This window comes from Agelaius tricolor, unplaced genomic scaffold (genome assembly GCF_023055355.1).
Source record: "Agelaius tricolor isolate 1412-34295 unplaced genomic scaffold, bAgeTri1.0.p SCAF_4, whole genome shotgun sequence".
Lineage (NCBI taxonomy): Eukaryota > Metazoa > Chordata > Aves > Passeriformes > Icteridae > Agelaius > Agelaius tricolor.
The window spans coordinates 21,054,311-21,073,605 of NW_027269264.1; the positions used below are offsets into that span (position 1 = coordinate 21,054,311).

The 19,295-nt window shown below is 37.8% G+C and overlaps 1 protein-coding gene across 1 annotated transcript in view; it reads left to right on the top strand.

The window, feature by feature from the left end:
• Positions 1 to 18,851, top strand: part of GOLM1 (golgi membrane protein 1) — a 34,559-nt gene extending 15,708 nt beyond the window's left edge. The window contains exons 4-10 of the mRNA XM_071424834.1: positions 2,928 to 2,982; positions 3,958 to 4,060; positions 9,063 to 9,189; positions 14,227 to 14,356; positions 15,573 to 15,860; positions 17,877 to 17,990; positions 18,329 to 18,851. Of these exons, the coding sequence (XP_071280935.1) occupies positions 2,928 to 2,982; positions 3,958 to 4,060; positions 9,063 to 9,189; positions 14,227 to 14,356; positions 15,573 to 15,860; positions 17,877 to 17,990; positions 18,329 to 18,393 (882 nt within the window). The 3' untranslated portion in view covers positions 18,394 to 18,851. The remainder of the gene's footprint in view (positions 1 to 2,927; positions 2,983 to 3,957; positions 4,061 to 9,062; positions 9,190 to 14,226; positions 14,357 to 15,572; positions 15,861 to 17,876; positions 17,991 to 18,328) is intronic.
• The last annotated feature ends 444 nt before the right edge of the window (positions 18,852 to 19,295 follow it).

Consider the following 19,295-nt stretch of genomic DNA (forward strand, 5'->3'; position numbering starts at 1 on the left):
TTTCTTTTTTCTGTTGCAATTATGCTTTTTTATACATGCTCATTATGCTTTTACATCCACCACATACAATCAGTGTTAGAAAGGACATATGTCAGTTCAGTGTGCTTGGGTTAGCTTGGTTCTTGACAGTAGCAAATGCTGGATGAGTAACTGTAGTAATACCTCCAAGGAATATGTCTATGGAGAATACTGTTTGGCATTATTCAGATCAAATGCATTTACATAGTCCAAAGTATGCGCTCAAAAAAAATACTTCAAATAATTTTTCTCAAAGCTTCGTCATGCATATTTCTGCATTATGCTTTATTATTTTTAAACAGTAACTTTAGCTTTGTGTCTCTTAACTAGAATAATACTTATGTAGACATGTTCTGTGGTGAATAATAAACAAATCTTCAGCTGCTATTATTTAAAAGTTTGCTGTACAGCTGGAGCAATTTGTTTCCCACACTACTAGTGGAAGTGTGACTTTTGAGTTTTGATGTCTGAAGCGCTGCTCTCCACAGCATTGTCTCCAATCAAAAAATTTGGTTTTTTCCTCTTTGGTAGTCATAAAGACTTCTGTGCAAGCATGTTTACAAATAGAATAAGCTGGTGCTATATTATAGATTTACTGTATTACAGAATATCAGATTTTGGTATGGTGATAGGGGGATTTTTCAAAAGCTGGATTTTTTGCTCCTGGGGATTAAAGCTATTGTTTTGTGGCCTAAATGAAGTTTAAAATGTGATTTCCTTTCTAGCACTGAGTATTGGCATGTATCTGCTGAGTACTTCCCAGCAGTTTTCATTCTTGACCAGCATAGAACCCCAAAAGTAAATAATATTTGCTTAACTTACAGCCAAAAGGTGAAAATTAGTTAACACTTGAATGATAGGAGGAAGAATGGGAGGCCTGATGTTATTGACTTAGTGTGATTGGAAGGTGGCAGTTGCAGTACTGTGCTGTAAATGATTAAACAGTGTTTCCTGCTCAAGTTAAACAGCTAACTGGGATTTAACAGATTTTTGCCTGGACTGTTGCCCACACATTCAAGGAGATAGCTGTGGCATTGCCAAAAGGAAGTTTTATACGCAATCCATAAAGACCAAGGCAGACTTATTTTCTTCCCTGTTGTGATTCAAAGAGACTTTTTTTTTAATGTGGAAAGTAATTTTTCTTACTTCAGCTAATCACAGTTGTTATTATTGTCCTAATGTTCAAAGCATGTAACACTTGTATATTTTAGTGTCACATAAGTGATCCTGGCATTTAGGAGTTTGATTTTAAGGACCCCACTATTCCCTCCAATTTGCCCCTCCCCTTTCCCTCCAATAAATAGAACCAAAACCAACAAAGCCCCACAAAAAAAACTCTAAGAATATAAAATTATAAATTGGTCTATCATACTGATTTTTCTAGTCCACTGATAGTTTCTGGTAGTGGCCAATGCTGTATTATCCTGAAGGTGATAATCCTGGAACAGCCTGACTACATTGTCCACACAATTGCAAAACTTGGAATTTCCAGTGAAACATTAATTTCCTTTTCCCAATAAACCAGTGGGACAAAAAGAACTTCTTATTTACCTATCCTGTGAGAAAGGAGAGGGAGAGATAAACGATCCTACATACAAGTCCTTACTGGTTTTTGAGTTTCTTTTTGCTTCAGCATGACCCTTTTTTCTTGAGGTTTCATGGTGGTGTTCACAAAACAGCTGTACATATGGAATGGTGTAGAAATACTTAGCGACAGCTGAATGACCACCTCTGTGAAGTGTGACTCTTTAAAGGATCATTCAAAGACAAAGCTACTGCCCTGCTGGGTCTTGTTCCACTCAGATTTATTGAACGCTGCACTCATGCAATCAGCTGGCTCTTATTACTGTAGCCTTGGGAAGGAAGGCACCAACAATGCTGTCAGTGTTTCAGGGTGACTTGGGCAGACAGAGTGGATGCTGCAACTTCTTTTTGGGTGTGGACATACACACACATCAATACTAGAGCAGAAACTTTGGGAAACGGAGGAGTTGATTTTCTGGGACCATTGAAGAACCCCGAGGTTTCCCAGGTCAAGGATAATAGGGGAACTGACAATGAAGCTTGAGAAATGCCTTCCTAAGAGTGGACTGGATTGTTTCTGAAGAGTTAGTGGATCTCTTTTTTGTATTCTTAAGAACTCTTGTGCACCAGACCTGCTAAATGATGCATATGAATCTGAGTTATTGTGGCATCTGCCTCACAGGAATAATTTCAGTTAGCTGTGATTTGATTCAGTTTTCATGTGTTTTGGGGAATGTGTGTATATGAAATGGTAGATGAAGCTTGATGAAAGAATAGACGAAACTTGTTCCTATGTTGACTACCTCTTCAGAATGAGAGAGAGAACAAAGTGAAGGAGTGGAAGAAGGCCACTCCAACATGAAAGCAATCGAGAAGATAGGTTGAAAAGGGATACAATGCAAGGGTTTCACATTGCTTTCATGGAGTTACTTTATGCTGAATGATTAATGCTTTCATAGCTCATCTTGAATGCCTGAATGCATGTTTATTGATTCCTGAGTGAGAGGGTAATTGATTGTGAGCTGTGATGTTGTATTCTTCCTTCAAGAGATAAAGTCTGACTGTGACTCCAGTCATGAGATGAAATTAGAATAAAGTGACAAGCAATTTTCGTATCTATAAATTCCTTTAAATTCTTCCTCTTTTCATTTGTGTGGTGATATCTTCCCTCACTCCCTTATACTGGAAAATCTGGGTTAAAGTGAATGTTGTTTGCAGTAGGAGATCTCTAAAACAGCTAAAAGGTTTTGTTCAACTGTGACACTTTTAGAACCGTGGCACACGGAAAGTAGATCTTGTAACAAGTGCTTTGATAGGTGTTGTTTATAATGGTAATACAGCTCCTTTGCAATTAAAGCACTGGGGTTTTTTTCTGCTTCTTTCAGGCAGTGCTGATGAGTAACATCACAGTAAATGATCGACTGATTCAGAGTCTACGAGGTATGTTGTGGTACCACTGTGACTCTCATACTGATTTTTAGGCTCCCTGTTTTTAAGACTTGCATTTTTCTGTGGTCTTTTGAGAATGCTGCCTTTGTTCAAGTCATGGAGGTGGTACAAGAGCTGCCATGATTTAGATATTTCATCTACATAGTTGCAGTTAAGTGTCAGTCTAATCTGCCACAATAGTAGGAAGATTTGTCCATGTAGTGCTTGATGTAGTACTCCTGACTCCTATGATAGAATATCCACAGAACTAAGTTACTTCAGTTTTTTCTTCATTTTACCTGCAACATATTCTTGCATTCTTCCCTGAGGTGTGGGGTCATGCATTTTAGCACCAGAAGAATTCACAAATCCTATATTAAATAAAAAAAAGTCAGTCTAATTAATTTCTAATCATGGTAGTGCTTCAAAATTGTTGTTAGCAATGTATTCTGGAGGTACTTGGGAATAAATCCTATGAAGAAGTACGTATGTCGTGGTATTGTCTTCTGATGACATCTCACAGAGGTTTCTATCAGGAAGAAAACACTAAATCATAGATGCCTTTGTTGCTAAGGAACATGGGTATACATTACATAGTATTCAGGGAAGCATTGCAAGCTTGATAAATGTGAATGCTGTTTTATATTGTGCTGAGATTATGATTTCACAAATGTAAAGGTTTTCCAGACTGCAACTTAGCAGGGTTTGCAAACCAGTTCTGTGTATTCCTTAAGAGGAAAAGTAGGTAAAAATAAGTATTATACGGTTTTGGCAATATTTTATGCTGAAAAGTTATTCTTACCAGATCCCATGCACCCTCATTGAATAAATTCAACAATTATCTATGCATTTGTGTATGAAAAGCAGTTTGCATGACAGATGAATAAATTTAGCATTGTTATTACAAATTTGTTTCTTGATGTTTCTGGTTTAGAATCTATATGTATATGTGTATTTTAATGTGTATTTTAATCCTGCTTTGACCAGAACACTTGAAAGAGTTACAGACGGAATATGGAAAGCTACAGCTGGATGTTTACTGGTTTCAGAAGAACCAGACTAACCTTCAGAGGAAGTTCTCATATGACCTGTAAGTATGTTCTTTAGGAAAGATGACTTCCCAAATTGCAGGTGTCTTGATTATAACCCAGAGTACTCTTGTGTTAGCTATAGCTCTCTTAGTAAATACATGTTTTTAAAGAGATCAGTAACATCTGACTCATCTAAAATTGCTCACAGTTGATCTTGGAGAATAGCATTAACTTCCCACAGTTTTTCATCTCTGTGCCCAGAAACTTCTTTATATTCCTTCTATTGCATGAGGATAAAGGTACCAATATTATCACTTAAGAATTGTGTAGGAAAATTGAAACAGGAAGAAGTTAAACTGTGAAGAAGTTTGAATTAAGATAGGGGAATACCTGATGAGAAGCTGTACCTCATTGAGCTGACAGTGGTCTTGGGAATTTCTGGTACCATCAAACTCATGTGTTCTGCTTTACATGACATACCTAGTCATGGCTTTTTCTTAATATTTCCCACTGAATTTTAAATCATGGATAACTGAAAGTTACTTATCAGTATCCTTACACTAAGCACACATTTCTGATATTTCTAGGAATTTCTCCTCAGTTCTTTCTGCTCAGTAATATTCTTGTTTCTTCTACCTGCCTTCACAATCTGTAGTATCCCCTTGTTCATAGATATAAAAAAGCAATAGAATTTACTGTTTTCATAATGATGTTCCACCAAGAATGTAATTGTTGTGATAGGTATTTTTTCAGCAGCCATTGTTTAGCCAGGTTTGTAGAAATTACAACTGAAAGTGGAACATGACACTCAAATAACTTGAATTCTGCAGGCTACACTTGAAGTAAGTATTCTTATTTTTATTTTTCCCTTGACCTTAGAATTGAAGATTAATGTTAGTGCTTCTCTGATACTTACTGATTACCAGTTGGTTGTCACCTTTTTTTGGATTATTACTCATGCAATAAAGATTACCTAGATGGATTACATTAGTGGAGAATTTAAGACTTCTAACAGAAAAGTAGAAGGAAGTTGGAAACTTTAGTTTGTGCCTGCCTTTCAATAAGCTGTGTGTTAAGGGGCCTCTCCCCCCTGTGTTTGTTGTGTACCCTGGTTGTTAAGCACTGTCTGTTGACTGTTTACCTAAATGACAGACCTGAGACCCATGGACCTCTGTTAATCGTTCTGTGTTAGTCACTGAAGATCAGCAGGAACTGATTCTGAGATCAGCAGGAACTAATAGATCTGTATATAGCACAAATATCTCTATCTGCTGGACAGTCATGCTCCACATGAGAGGTACACCTGTTAAGCAGCAGATTGATACACATGTACAGGGAAGTGATGCATGGCAAATGTAGTTAGTCTGGCTTAGGAAAACTTGGAGGTTCATTACCCGTATCTGGTGAAGCGTTTACAAGCATGGCTGTGTTGAGGAAATCACTGACAGAGCACCCCTTGCTTGTGGTAGTGTACCATAAAGAATCCCTCTTTGTTTAACAGAGGAAGTTTGTATTCAGACAGCATAGCTCCAAGGTGTGGTCTGGCTCAAGGTGAAGAGCTAAGCATGATACAGTGGTAAAGATGGGTTTGCTTTTATGAGGGTAAGTATAGAGACAAGTGTGATAAATCAGCCATGTGGTAGTTGAACAGAGACTCAGCTAGCTGGTCTGCTTCTGGTTGGTCTTGAGGCAGGTGCACCATTCCCTGCAGAGTCTCCATGGGAGTCTGTAAAGGCAGTTATCTCAGCCAAGGAGCAATGCTGTCTTCACTAGCTTTGCTGCAAAATACTTGTATGTTCATTTTCTGTTTCTAGACTTTTTTCCTAAGAGTACAAGTGAGGAAAATAAACTTTGGACTCAAATTTTCATAAAATAATTTATAGCTTCAGTACTGTGCAGTATTCACACAGTTCTAGGAGGAGCATGTATTTTTAAAACATTGCTTGTTGTGTACCTTTGGGGAGGAAGTTGGAATGTTAATATTTCTCTGCTAAACTAATTTACATAACTAACTTTATATTGTGTTTAGGTAATTGCAGAAATGGATATGTGGTGGTGCTTGGCTACATATGTTCCTCTTTGCTACATGCTCACTTAATACTGTCACTTTAAATGCTTACAAACAGCCTTTTCCCAATGTGATTGTGGGCTTAGAAAAATAAGAATTATTGGAAAGACTCCAAATGTTATTTTTAATCTGTCTTCCTTCCTCCCCTCCCTATTAGGAATAAACTGCTGTGTTGCCTCTCTGTTCATCTGCCTTGCCAGGGAGGGGCATTAGACCTGATTATGTGCTTCTGTGTTTTACCTGGATTTGCATGGATGAAGGTTTTGCACCTTAGGTAGCAAGTACACTGTGCCCAGTGCAAAAATAGAAAGACCATATTATTTGTATAAAAATAATGAAAATGTTATAAAAAAATGACAGAAGTCAAATGTCTTTTTCAAACGGCACATTGTAGATCACTCTTCTTAAACATTCAGTTACTATTCTGTAGAAGACAGTAGTAAAAGCAGTTTTGCTTTTATGGAATATGGAATGCATAAGAACAAAAATCTGTGAACTTGGAAAAAAAATCATTGTTTCTTTTTGTACTGGAGTCTTGAAGTTTCATCTTAGCATTTTTTGAAACAAGCTTAGTGTTTTCCATGAAAAGTCAGCAGGAGCTATATTGCCTTACTGGTGTTGTGTGTGAAAGGAGCACGCATTCCTCAGCAGTCAGCTTCACAATGTACCCTTGGTGTGCACTGTGCCCAGTGCTGTCTGGTCACGGTTAGAGCTTCTACAGCAAAGGCTCACTGGCACACTGACCCTTCTCTCCTGCAACAGCCAGAGTGAAACAGAAGCCTCTGGACTCATCTTTTGAAATTGTTATTGAATACATTCCAACATTCAAATGCATTTTCGTTCCTAAAGAGCTTTGTTTGTTACATAACTGCGTGGATAAACTAAGGCTATCCCTGTACTCTAGAAGCTGTTGTAAGCATGAGTAGAGTACTCGAGTCTCATTTAAAAGAAGGGAATTCTGTTACAGATAATAAGCTTAAAATGGTGAGGGTTTGTCACAGATGTTAACTGAGCTTTATTTTCGTGTGCATTGTGGGATCAAAGTGCAAGCTTTCTCAAATACTCTGTCTCTGACATCAGGTTGTCTGTGTATTGCATCTTTTTCAAACTTGCAAATTGTTACACAATTAATATGTTCTTTTATTTCTTAGAAAATAGTGAATGTGAGTATAACTCAAGCCTACTCTGTTTTACTGTCTTTGATGTTCACCAGTTTAAAGCATGGCTTATTTGGTGACTCTTCCATGTATTGGCACTGTCAAATCAGACTTTAGAATAATGTCTGGTCTACAAGAAATCATAATAAAGGTAGTAAGTCAGTTAGCATATCTGTCTGCTACTGTTCTTCCTTTCTAGGTGTGAACTACCAAAGGAATTTTTTGCCTTTGAAAGGCAGGGTTGGAGAAAGGTGAAAATGCAATAACAATTAGTCACCTGCTGTGGTAAAGTGCACATAGCCTGGAAACTCCTTTGGATTACATAGTAGTTTATTTTCAGCTTGAGAAACTGCAGCACACCTGTCTGAAACAGCTGCTGTTGTGCAGAGGGTATTGACACTTAGAATAACACTGGTCAGAGCCAGAATACGGAGAAATTCACCCTCCTTTTTAGTCTTAGTGATGGGAACGAGAAACTTGTAGTATGTTGACCATGCTGTTGTATAAAGGTTGCTGGAAAAGATTTTGAATGCAGAAAGATGTGTTTGCAAGGTCTGTAGCTGATTGTGTATATAAAAACTGGAAGTTACATTTGAGTGGAAAAACAGAGGAGAGAGAGAGAAAGGAGAAAAGGTTTTAAAATCCCATAAAACTTCTTTGTTGCTAGATTAGCATGGAAAAGAAAAAGTGCTCTCCAGCCAAGAGCCTGCTCTTCCTTGGGCAGGCTCTCCAGGGCAGCGGATACTGAGGTTGATGTATTTTCCCCTAGTGTGACACATTTGCTATTGGGATCCACTCAAACTGCTGTTCCTGTTCACAGTGGGGAGAGAGCATACTTGGGGTCATATGATGACTAGTTTCTAAGGCTTCTGTGTGTGTATTACGGGATAATGCTTGTCTTGGTTTGTTATTCACTAGGTCTTGTTCTTCCTTTGATATAAACTGAAACTATAAAATGGCTAATGAAAAGAGTGGGAGAGAAAGGATGATCTTGCCCTGACTGCAGCCACTTGCTTTGAGAAGCAGATTGACAAAACTCCTGGGCTTTGCACAGAATCCCCAGCACATCCACAGAAGGGGAGAACAGTGCCCTGGCAGCTTTAGGAAAAACACTGCTGCAAACAGCAGACCTTAGCTAGGAGTTAGGGAGCTGTGAGGGAAAGGCAGGCTGCATGGATGCTGATAGAAGACTGCTGTCACAAAGGTTGAGATCCTGATGGTGCTTTGTAAGTATTAAAAGTTTGTAAAAGATACGCAGTGCTTGCATCTTTAGAATATATTCCTTCTGGAACTTACAGTAGCTACTAGTGAACTCCACGTCTGTAACATATGTTTTGTTACACCTTGCAGCACTGCACTTTGCTGAAATAATGAGGAGGTGTGTTCAGTTTGCTAACACTAGATTACATGTTTTCTATTTCAGCTGGTACTTTTCTGTTTTGTCTTTCTGGCTAAAATCAAAATATGAATTTCTGTAATCATAGTAGAAATGCTTCAAAGATCAAAATTGATTTTAACTTACCTGGACTTGACCGGTTAGCAAACACACAATGGAAAAATCATGTAGCTTGTTGAGCTGGTCAGACAAAATAGTTTACATTAATTTCTTCCAATAGAACTTGCCTGCACTATGAATTTGTCCTTAGGACTTAGATCAATGCTTCATTTTTTCCTAGTGACTTCTCAAATGTAAAACCAGGTAGTAGAATTAAGGCAATAATAAAACATAAAGAAAAGCATAAATATATGAAGGAAAAAAAATAAATTAGATATTTACAAAATTACCCCATAGAAGAGTCTAGATGAAACTTAATTGTGTTGTTTGTGTTTTTTCAGCTCACAGTGCATCAACCAGATGAAAGAATTAAAAGAACAATGTGAAGAAAGGATAGATGAGCTTAGAAAAAAGAATAGTGATGTACCACAAATCAAAGAAAACAAAGACATCGCAGAAGATAGCCGGGTATGGTTTGGATAATTTCTTCAAAATACTTTTTTTAAAATTCTTAACTGTTTCTTCAGCTTTCTGCTATGTCCTATTAGCATTTCTCCATCTCATTAAATTTTTCACTACTTCAGCATTTGTTGAATGTTTCTGATCTGTGGGAAATGGGGTGATTTCAAATTCAGAACATGGAGATGTCCTGCAGAAGATTCCAAATCGCTGTGTCTCTGAGATGAGCAGAATTTGAGAGGTGATGCCAGAAATGGTGTGGGTTCCATTAAGGAGTATTTACACAACTGAACTTTAGTTAATAATACCTTTTGACTTTGTTGAAGTACTTAGTTGCTTTGTGTTAAGGATGAGGATAAGCTGTGAATCACTTCAGAGAAGCAGCAAACCCTGAATATTGTAGTCCAAAGATCATCAGCTATGAATTTTCACAGAAGTCCTTTATGTCAGCATTTTACTGTAGGAATAAAGGGATAATCAAATATCGTAGCTGTTTGATGTCAGATATTCTGAGCCAAAGAATCACAAATTCATTGCTGAACCTATTGAAGGCTCACTACAGTAGGGCAGGCTTGGCAAATAGGTTGGCTGTGTGTTAGCTGGCTTTTTCTCCTGAGGGGCAGAGAGTGGCAGAAAATCCTGAGAAAAGGTAATTTCAGTTCATTCTGTTGTCATGGCATGTGATTTATTGATGCTTCTTCATTGATGTGGGATTTGGTCAGGGATAGGGTTGATTAAGCTATCAACCCGTAATGGATGGCCCTGGAAAGAGGCAGTCAGGCTCTTGTGTGGGAAAGCATCCAGTTTATTTCTGTACCAAAATAGCCCTTTCTTCAGGATTACTGAAGAAACAGAGGTTTTAGAAGTTAGACTTTTGACACGTGACTGCCGTGGGGCCTTTCCCTCTATCTGAGTGGCCTACTCTCATTACAAAGGCGGGGGAGGTTTAGTGGAATATACCCTTTTTTCTTTGGCTAGGAAAAGGCTAAATTTGATGGCTTCAGATGTGAAAAGGTAAGGCAGTGAGGAATGAATCTTGGTTTTACAAAGAGGTGAAAAAGCGTGTGAGAAAACAGCTAAAACATCTGCCCAGAGATTCCTGTAGGTAATGGTTTCAGTCTGTGTCCAGTCCTTTATGTAAAATGAGGGAGACAGAACTACTAAAGCATTGTACTGAAGTGACCTTTTATTCTGGGAACCCGCACTATGTGAAAGCTGCAACATGAAAGAAGCATTAGAAACCGGAAGTGCTGTCCAGTTATGCCTTAAAATAAAAGTTACAACTCTTGTCAATAGTTTTTATAAACAGTATCAACTAAGTAGATAAAAAGTAAATAATAAATACATCATTGTAAGTAAATAGAACTTGCATCATTTGGAGATGATATGTTAGTTTGTCAAATATACCTTGTTTAAGAAATTTGACGTAGGGAAGACCCTAATAGAGGTGGTCAACTTAATTTTTAGTGTGGCTTTGCAATAGATTTTAATTACAATAACGTGCACTAGATTCCTTTGCTTTGTTTGTTTCTGTATATGTGTTTGTTTGTTGCATTTTTGGGGTTTTTTTACCATTTCCAGTTTGGAGGATAAATTATCTGAGAAGGAACTTACGGAATTTTACTGAAGCCCCTCTGCAGGACAATTTCAGTCTCCTGCACAAAAGTGAATAGTTGGAGGCAATTTTTACTCAAAGCAGATATCTGTGAGGCAGGGCAGGTTATCCCTTATCCTTTTTATATATAAAATGGAATGGTCTCAAATGAGCTAATGGATAATACAGCTAGTGGCTAAATAATTTCTGTCTGTTTGTGTTCCCTAGTATCTGTGGCAGTGTTTCTTTGGCCAAGCTGTAACTTTATCAGTTTTTTGCTTACCCAAGAATTTCAACCTTTTGCTTTTATAAAAGCATACTTATAGTTTGTGCAAGATGACCATGACAAATCTATGTATGTTTTTGTCCAGTGTTTTAAGCTGGAGTAATTCCCATTTTTAAGATGTATGTGCTTATAATAGAAAGTCAGTCTTAAAACAGAAAAAAAATGGAGTGTTGGTTAATAACTAAACAGCTTTACTTAGAGCTCTGTAATTTGAAGAATTATGTATACTTATTGGCTGAAGAAAATACAACACATTCAATTACTATCTTTTTATCCAACTACTTAAAAAATCAGCATATACCCTTTGAATCTATTTGACATTAAGAATTACTTAGCTAGAAATATAAGGTAAGTAAAGGGATTTTGCATGTGTAATTAAGAGGTAACTTCTTGCTATTAAGTCCAGGCTCAGTATTTTTGCAGAATAATTCATGCCCAACAAAAAGTGATAAATGGTCTTTTGCTCATTTTCTGATGACTTCCACTACAGAGAGTGATCTTAAGGAGATGAATTATTTATAGAACAGAACCATGTTTAAATACAGCATTTTTGTTTTACTGATTCAAGGAAGATGGAGTTCTTCTGAATATCTTTATTGCAAAAACCAAATATTCTGCAGTACCATTTGCTTATCAAGCATCAGTAAGAGTTAATGCTAGATTAGTTGCTGATACTGGGCTTCATGGTGTTGACACAAAAAGATCTTGTTCTGCCTGGCTTTGATGGAAATCAAATGCTTTTCAAAACAGCCAAGTAGTCATGCTGCTACTCTGGCTTCTTGGTGACTTAGCTACTTCTTTCTGTGGTCATTTTTCCAAGTGACTGAATGAACATTTGACAACATAGTGTTTTGTTGCCCTTGTTTTACTGCCCTCCTTAGATAAATGGGAAGCTACACTCTTGACAGTACCAATGACAATTGGTAACAGAAAACAATTCTGTCAACTGTGAGACTTCCTATACCATAAGACTGCCCATTCATTTGTATGGTACCTGACACAAAGGTTTGTATCTCTGAATGTGCATATATGCTTGTTCTTTCTCTGCATATTTGGCTTTTTTTAAATGAAACAAAACCAAAAGTGCAACAAAAAAACCCCCACAGAACAAATGGATTTGTAACACTCTGGGTTTTTTTCACCAAACTGGTATAAGGTATAGAGCAAAATGGGCTCCATGTATATTTCATGTTCAACGTTCAATGTTTGTGTGAATTGAATTGACATAGTCCTCTGCCAATTATAGAATCATAACATGATTAAGGTCAGAACAGACCTGTAAGATACTCTTCTAAGTCCTACCATTAACCAAGCAATGCTGTGTTCACCACTCAGCTATGTCTCCAAGTGCCAAATTTTTGTGGCACAGCTTTGGAAAACTTCCAGGAATGGCAATTCCTCTGCTTTGACAAACTATTCCAAAGCCTGACCACACTTTTAGCAAAGAAAATTTTCCTAATATCCAATCTAAACCTCTTCTGGTGCAACCTGGGGCCAGTTCCCATTGTCCCGTCTCTTGTTACCTGGAAGAAGCTGATCCCCACCTTGATATAACTACCTCCTTTGGGGTGGTTCTGGAGAGCAGTGATGGTAATGCAGTCAGTTGATGATGACTAGGAGAGCATTCTGGTTTCCAATGACCATGGAAGCAGACATTTATTTGGAGTTAAGAAGTGTAGCTTCTTTGTCCCATTGAAGTCCCTGATGCAGGGCTGCCAGGCAGGTAACCCCATATCTGAGCTTATATTTTTGTTTTCTTATTCTGTCTTTTTCCTCTCAAGTCTTTCTCTTGCTTGTTCTCATAAAGTCATCCACAAACATCTCAGCTCTGCTCCTTCCCCACTGGCCCTGGCTTTACACCCTTATTTAGTGTTTCTGAGATGACAGTGGGGAAATAATAACACCATATATCAGGGCAAGCAGGGTCTTGACTGCTTTAGCAAAGACCATGAAGAGAAGAGCCTGAGTGCTACAAGGGGTACCATATGAACCCATAGGGCTACGTTAGGGGAAGGGTGGCCACACCATCTTTTCAAACGTCTTCTACCTCCATTCAACTCCAGAAACATGCTGTAGCTGCTGTAGCTGGAGAATCACCATTCTCTACAGGCAGCTTCAGATTCCTGTCCTAGAGTATGGGTGTTCTTAATTTCACCTGTGTGAAAGCCCCTGGGTACATCCCTCAGTTCACTGACCATCTTTCATTTTCACCTGGAATTAATGGTGAATCATAAGTTAAGTCCTGTGTCTCTCAAGAGGTATAGTACAAACCTACACCCCTAAATGCTTAATTAATGTAGTCTAGGAGTAATTTATGGAGAAGTGGTGACATGGCATTCCTGAGCTCCCTGTTCCCCATATGCTATAGATGAGGGACAGGGACAGCATCAAATGCAGGACTGCCAGCCACTAGATCCAGAGATGGGGAGGAGATGGAAGGGGGCCTCAGGTAGGCAAACATGCCAACTCTGTCATACAGGGCCATGTGAGGGAGCCAGTGCCAGTATAAGTAAAAATCATACATAAAATTTTAATTTCCCAGTGGGAAGATCTTCAAGATGGTGTACATCTTAGGCTTGATATCTAAGTGGGTCAGATGTTTACAGCAGTCTAGGACCACAATTTAGTACATTCTTAGGCAAGCTCCATCATGTTAAACAGGTATTATTTTCTAGTTGGTTAATTTACACTTTTCTTAATCCTGCATTTAATAGAGTTACAGACCAGTTCTATACAAGCCTTACTCAGCTGAAGCCTAATGATGACCAAATTCAGTTTTCTTGCCCTGTAGACTATTTAATAGTAAATGGCATCTGTTTATTTGCTCTGCTGACCCTGACACAGTAGCAGAACAACAGTGGATAAATGTGTGGTGTTACTGTTCTGTAACACTCTGAGAATAATCAAGGGCAGTAATCTCACCATTAGCTGCAGTTAAATTAGGTATGTTAAAATTCTCCTGATGTGCTATGCTGTTACATAGAAACACTACTGCATATTCAGAGTTGTACAGTACATCTATTACCAATAAAAATTTCAGTCCAAATATTTCCAAGTGTGTTGGGATTTTTTTCCCATGCAAAATTCTTACCTAAATTCTACTTCCCTTTAAAATCCAGGTGCAGTTATATAGACCAGTGCTTAATCTGCTGCATTCACTTTACAGGTTGGTACTCAACTGCCAGCCTTGAAGCAAGCAGGGTTCAAGCAGGCTGACTTGGAACAGCAGAAAACCGGTGAAGATATTCCTAAAGCAGTACCTACAGTAAGAAAGACAGACCTGATGCAGGTTAAAGGTGAGATGGAAATCCTTGTCTCACTAAGAACTGTTATTGAGAACAGTTCTTTTTCAGCTGAACATTTAGGAATGTTTTTGTACACCAGATAAGGGTGAAAAAAGTGACACCAACAGTCTGAACATCAATCAGGTTTACAGCTAAAGGAAAACTTGCTTGGATTTGTTGGTTCGGTTTTGTTGTTGTATGGCATGTTGCACATAAATAGAAATATTTACAATTCTGGAGTCATCTTCCTCATTTAATATGGAGAAAATACCCAACTTTTGGAAGGAAAAATTTTAAAACATACTTAAAATTTGCTTTCTTAATAAGTTTGACATATTCAACCTAGTACCCCTCTCCTCCCTGTGGAGTAGTTGAAAGGCTTACAACAAACATACATCCATACTTCCCATGCGTTGTCATTGAGCAAAATGCAAGTGAGAGAAATGATACACATGGGTTTAGGTTAGTTAGTCTAATGGTTCCTTTTGGCACTAAACTTCAGAAACTATTACTTTGAATGGATGTATCCCTGTGTGTCTGTTTTGCATTGTAGTGTGTGTGATAGAAATTAAATTCTTAAATTTAATTACTTTTACCTGCTATCTTAAATTACAATCTTGTGAGCATGCAACTCTCATTTTAGAGAGCTAGCAGCTGAAGACAGTGTCTACATATAGCTTAGTTGAGAAATCTAATTGGTTTTTTAAATTAAAAATGCAGATACATGAGAAAAGATATATGTTAATGTCAACTAAAAATTATAGCACTCCTGCACTTAACAAGAACAGGCTTGGATACTTGCAAATCTGCCTGTGATGCATTGTCCTGAGCTACTTTTGAACACCAAATCAATTTTATTGTTGGTAATAATAACAACAGAAATAATAATAACAGAAACCTAATGCTTATATACCACAATTTCTGTTTAAACCGCTCTGTTTCACTTGCCCAATTTATTAACCACACATACCAAAATTTTAAGGATATAGAAGCATGAATCTGTTGAAAGTAAATAAAATTCCCTTATTTAGCTGTTCCCAGTTAGGAACTAGGAACAATAAGTTGTCTTTCTCTTATCCCTGGTACTGATGTGATTAGAAGATACTCTTTCAGAGGAAAACCAATAATTTAGTGTGAAATACAAAGCATTCTTTATTAAAGGTTTTTAACGTGTGCCACTCGGGAAGGCATTATTTTTTAAACTCAGAATCATTTTTGTTGTTTTCAGAAAGAACAGACAGCCTAACTGACATGGGAAAACAGGAGCCTAAGGCAGAAGAGGAGCAGCTTTCTAGTCAGTTGGAAAAACCTCAAGAGTCGCTGAAGGCTGCTGCAGGTCACAAGGAGATGCTGCCTGTGTCAGAGAAGGAGCCAAATCCACCTGAGGATGAGAAACATGTAGCTGGGCAAGATATGTCAGAGCCAGCCGCAGAGCAGGCTGCCAGTGAGGAATTTGAGAGGGAACAGTTCCTAAGTTACGATGATAAGCAGGATGACTTGCTCCCTGGAAAGGCTGGTTTGTAGCATATCATGTATTGTTAAAAACAGTAACAAAATGAAAAATAAATTAAAAGTGTGGAGTAGGACGTAATTTCTACAACAGCGGTGGAAGCTGGCCAGACTTAGTACAAGTTTTCATAAAGGTCAGTGTGGTGTGAAAGGTGTCAGTCCCAAGCAGTCACCTACAATCCATGAGTTAAAGATGGAGGCTTCTGATTGTGCAAAACAAAGCTGCCAGGCTGAGTTCCTCTGCATCACCATAACAGCCCTACTGTCTTTACAGTGGCTCTACAAAGTGTTTAGGGGAAATTCACTCCAAAACTTTTTGGTATTGGGGCTTTAAAAGAATATGATGCATCTGAAAAGAATAAGATGTTAATCATCCAAAGCACTGATGAGTAGAGCACTTACACACGGATGTTTTGCAGTTAGTCAATTTACAATGTCATTGTGTGAATACTAGCTATTCCTATTTCAAAATAAGCTACCATGAGTAAAACTGGTAACTCAGACTTCAGGTATCTGACATTGACTGTTGTGAGTCTTCAAAAACATGGATTGTAAAGGTGCCAGTTTCTGGCATCTGTCAAGTGACCCTGAGCTACACATCTCAACAGCACCAAGCAGCAGAGTATTGATGCTGTGGCTAAACCTGACCAATGTCTAGACATTCCTCTTTCTTGAGGGATTTGGTCTCAGTAGCCCAGTGTAATCAAAAGGCAGCCTTATGGCAGTCAGAGCAGTAATTGATGCCCACAAAAAATGCTGTTTATGCTTTTCTAGTAAACACAGCCTTAGAATTTTAAGTTTCAGTGTTAATATTGTTGCTAACTAACTTGGCAGAGATAAATAATCTCATCTGCATTGCTAAAGCAGTATTTTTCCAACTGATCCATAAAGATGCTGGCCAGAGCATGCTATGCACCCCAAAGAGATGTAATGATAAGTGACCTAAACTGTTTTCATTTTCATGGAAGTAAATAGCAGAAAGATTAGATTTTTATAAAATCATCCAACAATTAGTGCAAGGAAAAATCTCTGCCATGCAGCCCATGAGAACTCAGTTTCAAGGGTCTGCATTTCTGTGAGCTAAAAAAAGGCTAGGAGGATGTTCTTCAGGCTTTATTGTTCAACCTTACTGCACAGGTTCCTTGTAGCCAAAGGAGCTTAAGGTACAAAGACTTCTTCAGTAGTCTATGGGCATCCTCTTTCAAGAAGAGCTGCTTCTGAAATTTTTAGACCTTTAGGTCCATAACTATAAAAATCTAATAGATGTGGTGGTCTGAACATGAATTACATAAAGCTTAAAATTTTCAGGCCTCTTTCTTAGCCACTTACTAACTCAAAAGTTTGTCTTAAGAATGTATAGAAGAGAGGCTGTGATCTAGTTTAAGTGAGGTTTGCTTATACCTCTCTGCTGTTACCTTTTTTCTGGTTGATTATTTGAAAAAGAAGGAGAGTAGTTTGGCAATCAGAAATGTTTCCATTTATATCTGAGTCTTCTATCTAAAGAAATCTGATACTCAGTAAATGTTGCTTGAGAGGAGTTAATGACTGGGTGAAGAAAATCTTCTGGGAGAAAAAAGTACTTTTGTGACAATTTGCCACATCATATAACATTTTACGCTCTAGTTACAGCATTCCGCTTGCTGGACAAGCTAAAACAAGAAGGGGTTTTCAGCAATTACTTCAGGTTTTGCCCTTCCTTAGGCTGTCATTTAATACACTCTGAAATTGTGTAATTTTTCTTTATATAAAACTATTTAAAATATTCTTTCTTTATGTTCATCAGAGGGCTAGCTGATTTTGCTATGCTTTGCAAATCCCAAAAGATTGTGTTTTATCTACTTCTTTTGACAGGATTTACAGCCAAAGTTGCTCTGAAAATTAACAGTTCAAAGAAAAAATAATATAAAACCTACTCAGAACAGCAATTCATTCAGCAGCAATGTAATTCTGTGGAAGATGTTTACAGTCACTCTTCTTGTGTGCAGATGGTATAGCATAAAATGACTTAATTTTAATCTTCCAGACAAACAGGAACGTGAAGAAGTGAACCAGGACAAGGATGTTGATTACAATTTAGATGTGAATGAAGCTGAATCAGAAACTGACAAGCAAGCAGCACTTGCTGGGATTGAAGATGGTAAAAAAGAAAAAAACCCAGCTTTAACATAAGTATCACATGCTTAAAATGTTAAGATCATATTTTGCATGGTATTCTGTAGCAAGCTATACGTAGCTAACTTCTGTTTGTTTCTTGAACTTTCCCTCATGTTTATAGTGTCACCTATTTTCTGTTTAGCACCACTAAATCTACTCATTTATGGGGGGTGAGGTATCCGTAACCTTACCATACTACATAGTATTTAACAGTCCTTACAAAATTTCTTGTTGTTTTCTAGATAGAACTTTCTACATGAAGAACTTCTGCCTCCTAAAAGAGATTTCTGTTCCTTTTCTTTCTTTTTCTTTCCCCATTAGTTCAAAACCATGAAGATATGAAGAACCATTTACCTGACAATGGTGAAGGACTACAGAAGTTGTGAACAAAGGAAGTTCATGATACAACTGAGTCACCTCTTCACCTAAATGCAGCCATGATCCAAGCAAAGTGATTTTAGAAGGTTTTGATTATTTTCTAAAGGCTTAACTAAGGACCCAAATGAAGTAGTATTTTCTTGTGAAGTTTTAGTACTGTTGCAGTGAGGAAAAGAGGTGTATCTCTGGAGGCTTGTTTCAAAGCAGTTTGGCCTCTGCAATGACTTTCTCCTTCCTGTCAATTATAAAATTGCAATCAGGTAGCAATAAAGTTAGTAACTTTGAAATTGGCTACCTTGTATGGTCACACTGCAGTAAGTGTATGTGTGGATTGGTGGTAGATGATGAGCAGTCCTCTGCCAAGGATGGATCTCTCTGCTGAGAAAGCACAACTGTAGTCCTCAGATACTGTGTGGAATGATATATGTACCTGGGCCTCTAAATAAAATTCCTAGAGTACACTGTTGAGATGTGTTCTTAGCTTCAAAGTTAAAAAAAACCCCGAAAAGGATTCTGACAATAGAAGCTTCTTGCTAAGAGATTAGCCAGGAAGATTGTTCTGAAAGCTTTGTTTGATGCCACAAGGTCAGTACTACAATTTGGTTTGGTTACCACTACTGGGCACAAGTTTAGTGTAAAAATTCAAACTCACAAACTTTTCATGACAGAAGCCCTCTGAAATGTGAACTACAACTGCCCTTTATTCCACCCAGCCACTTTCTTTTGTGAAAACAGAGGAATGCAAATGCTTGCCTTGTACAACAGCAATCTCAGCTGTTCAACATGACTAATCTTCTCTGCTGGACTTCTGACAGAGGTAACCAGACTATGCCTTTAGAAGACAAGGCAGTCTTCCAGAGGTGAGGCTTTAGTTGTTGTGAAGTTGTATGTTAATTTCAATGTATCATCT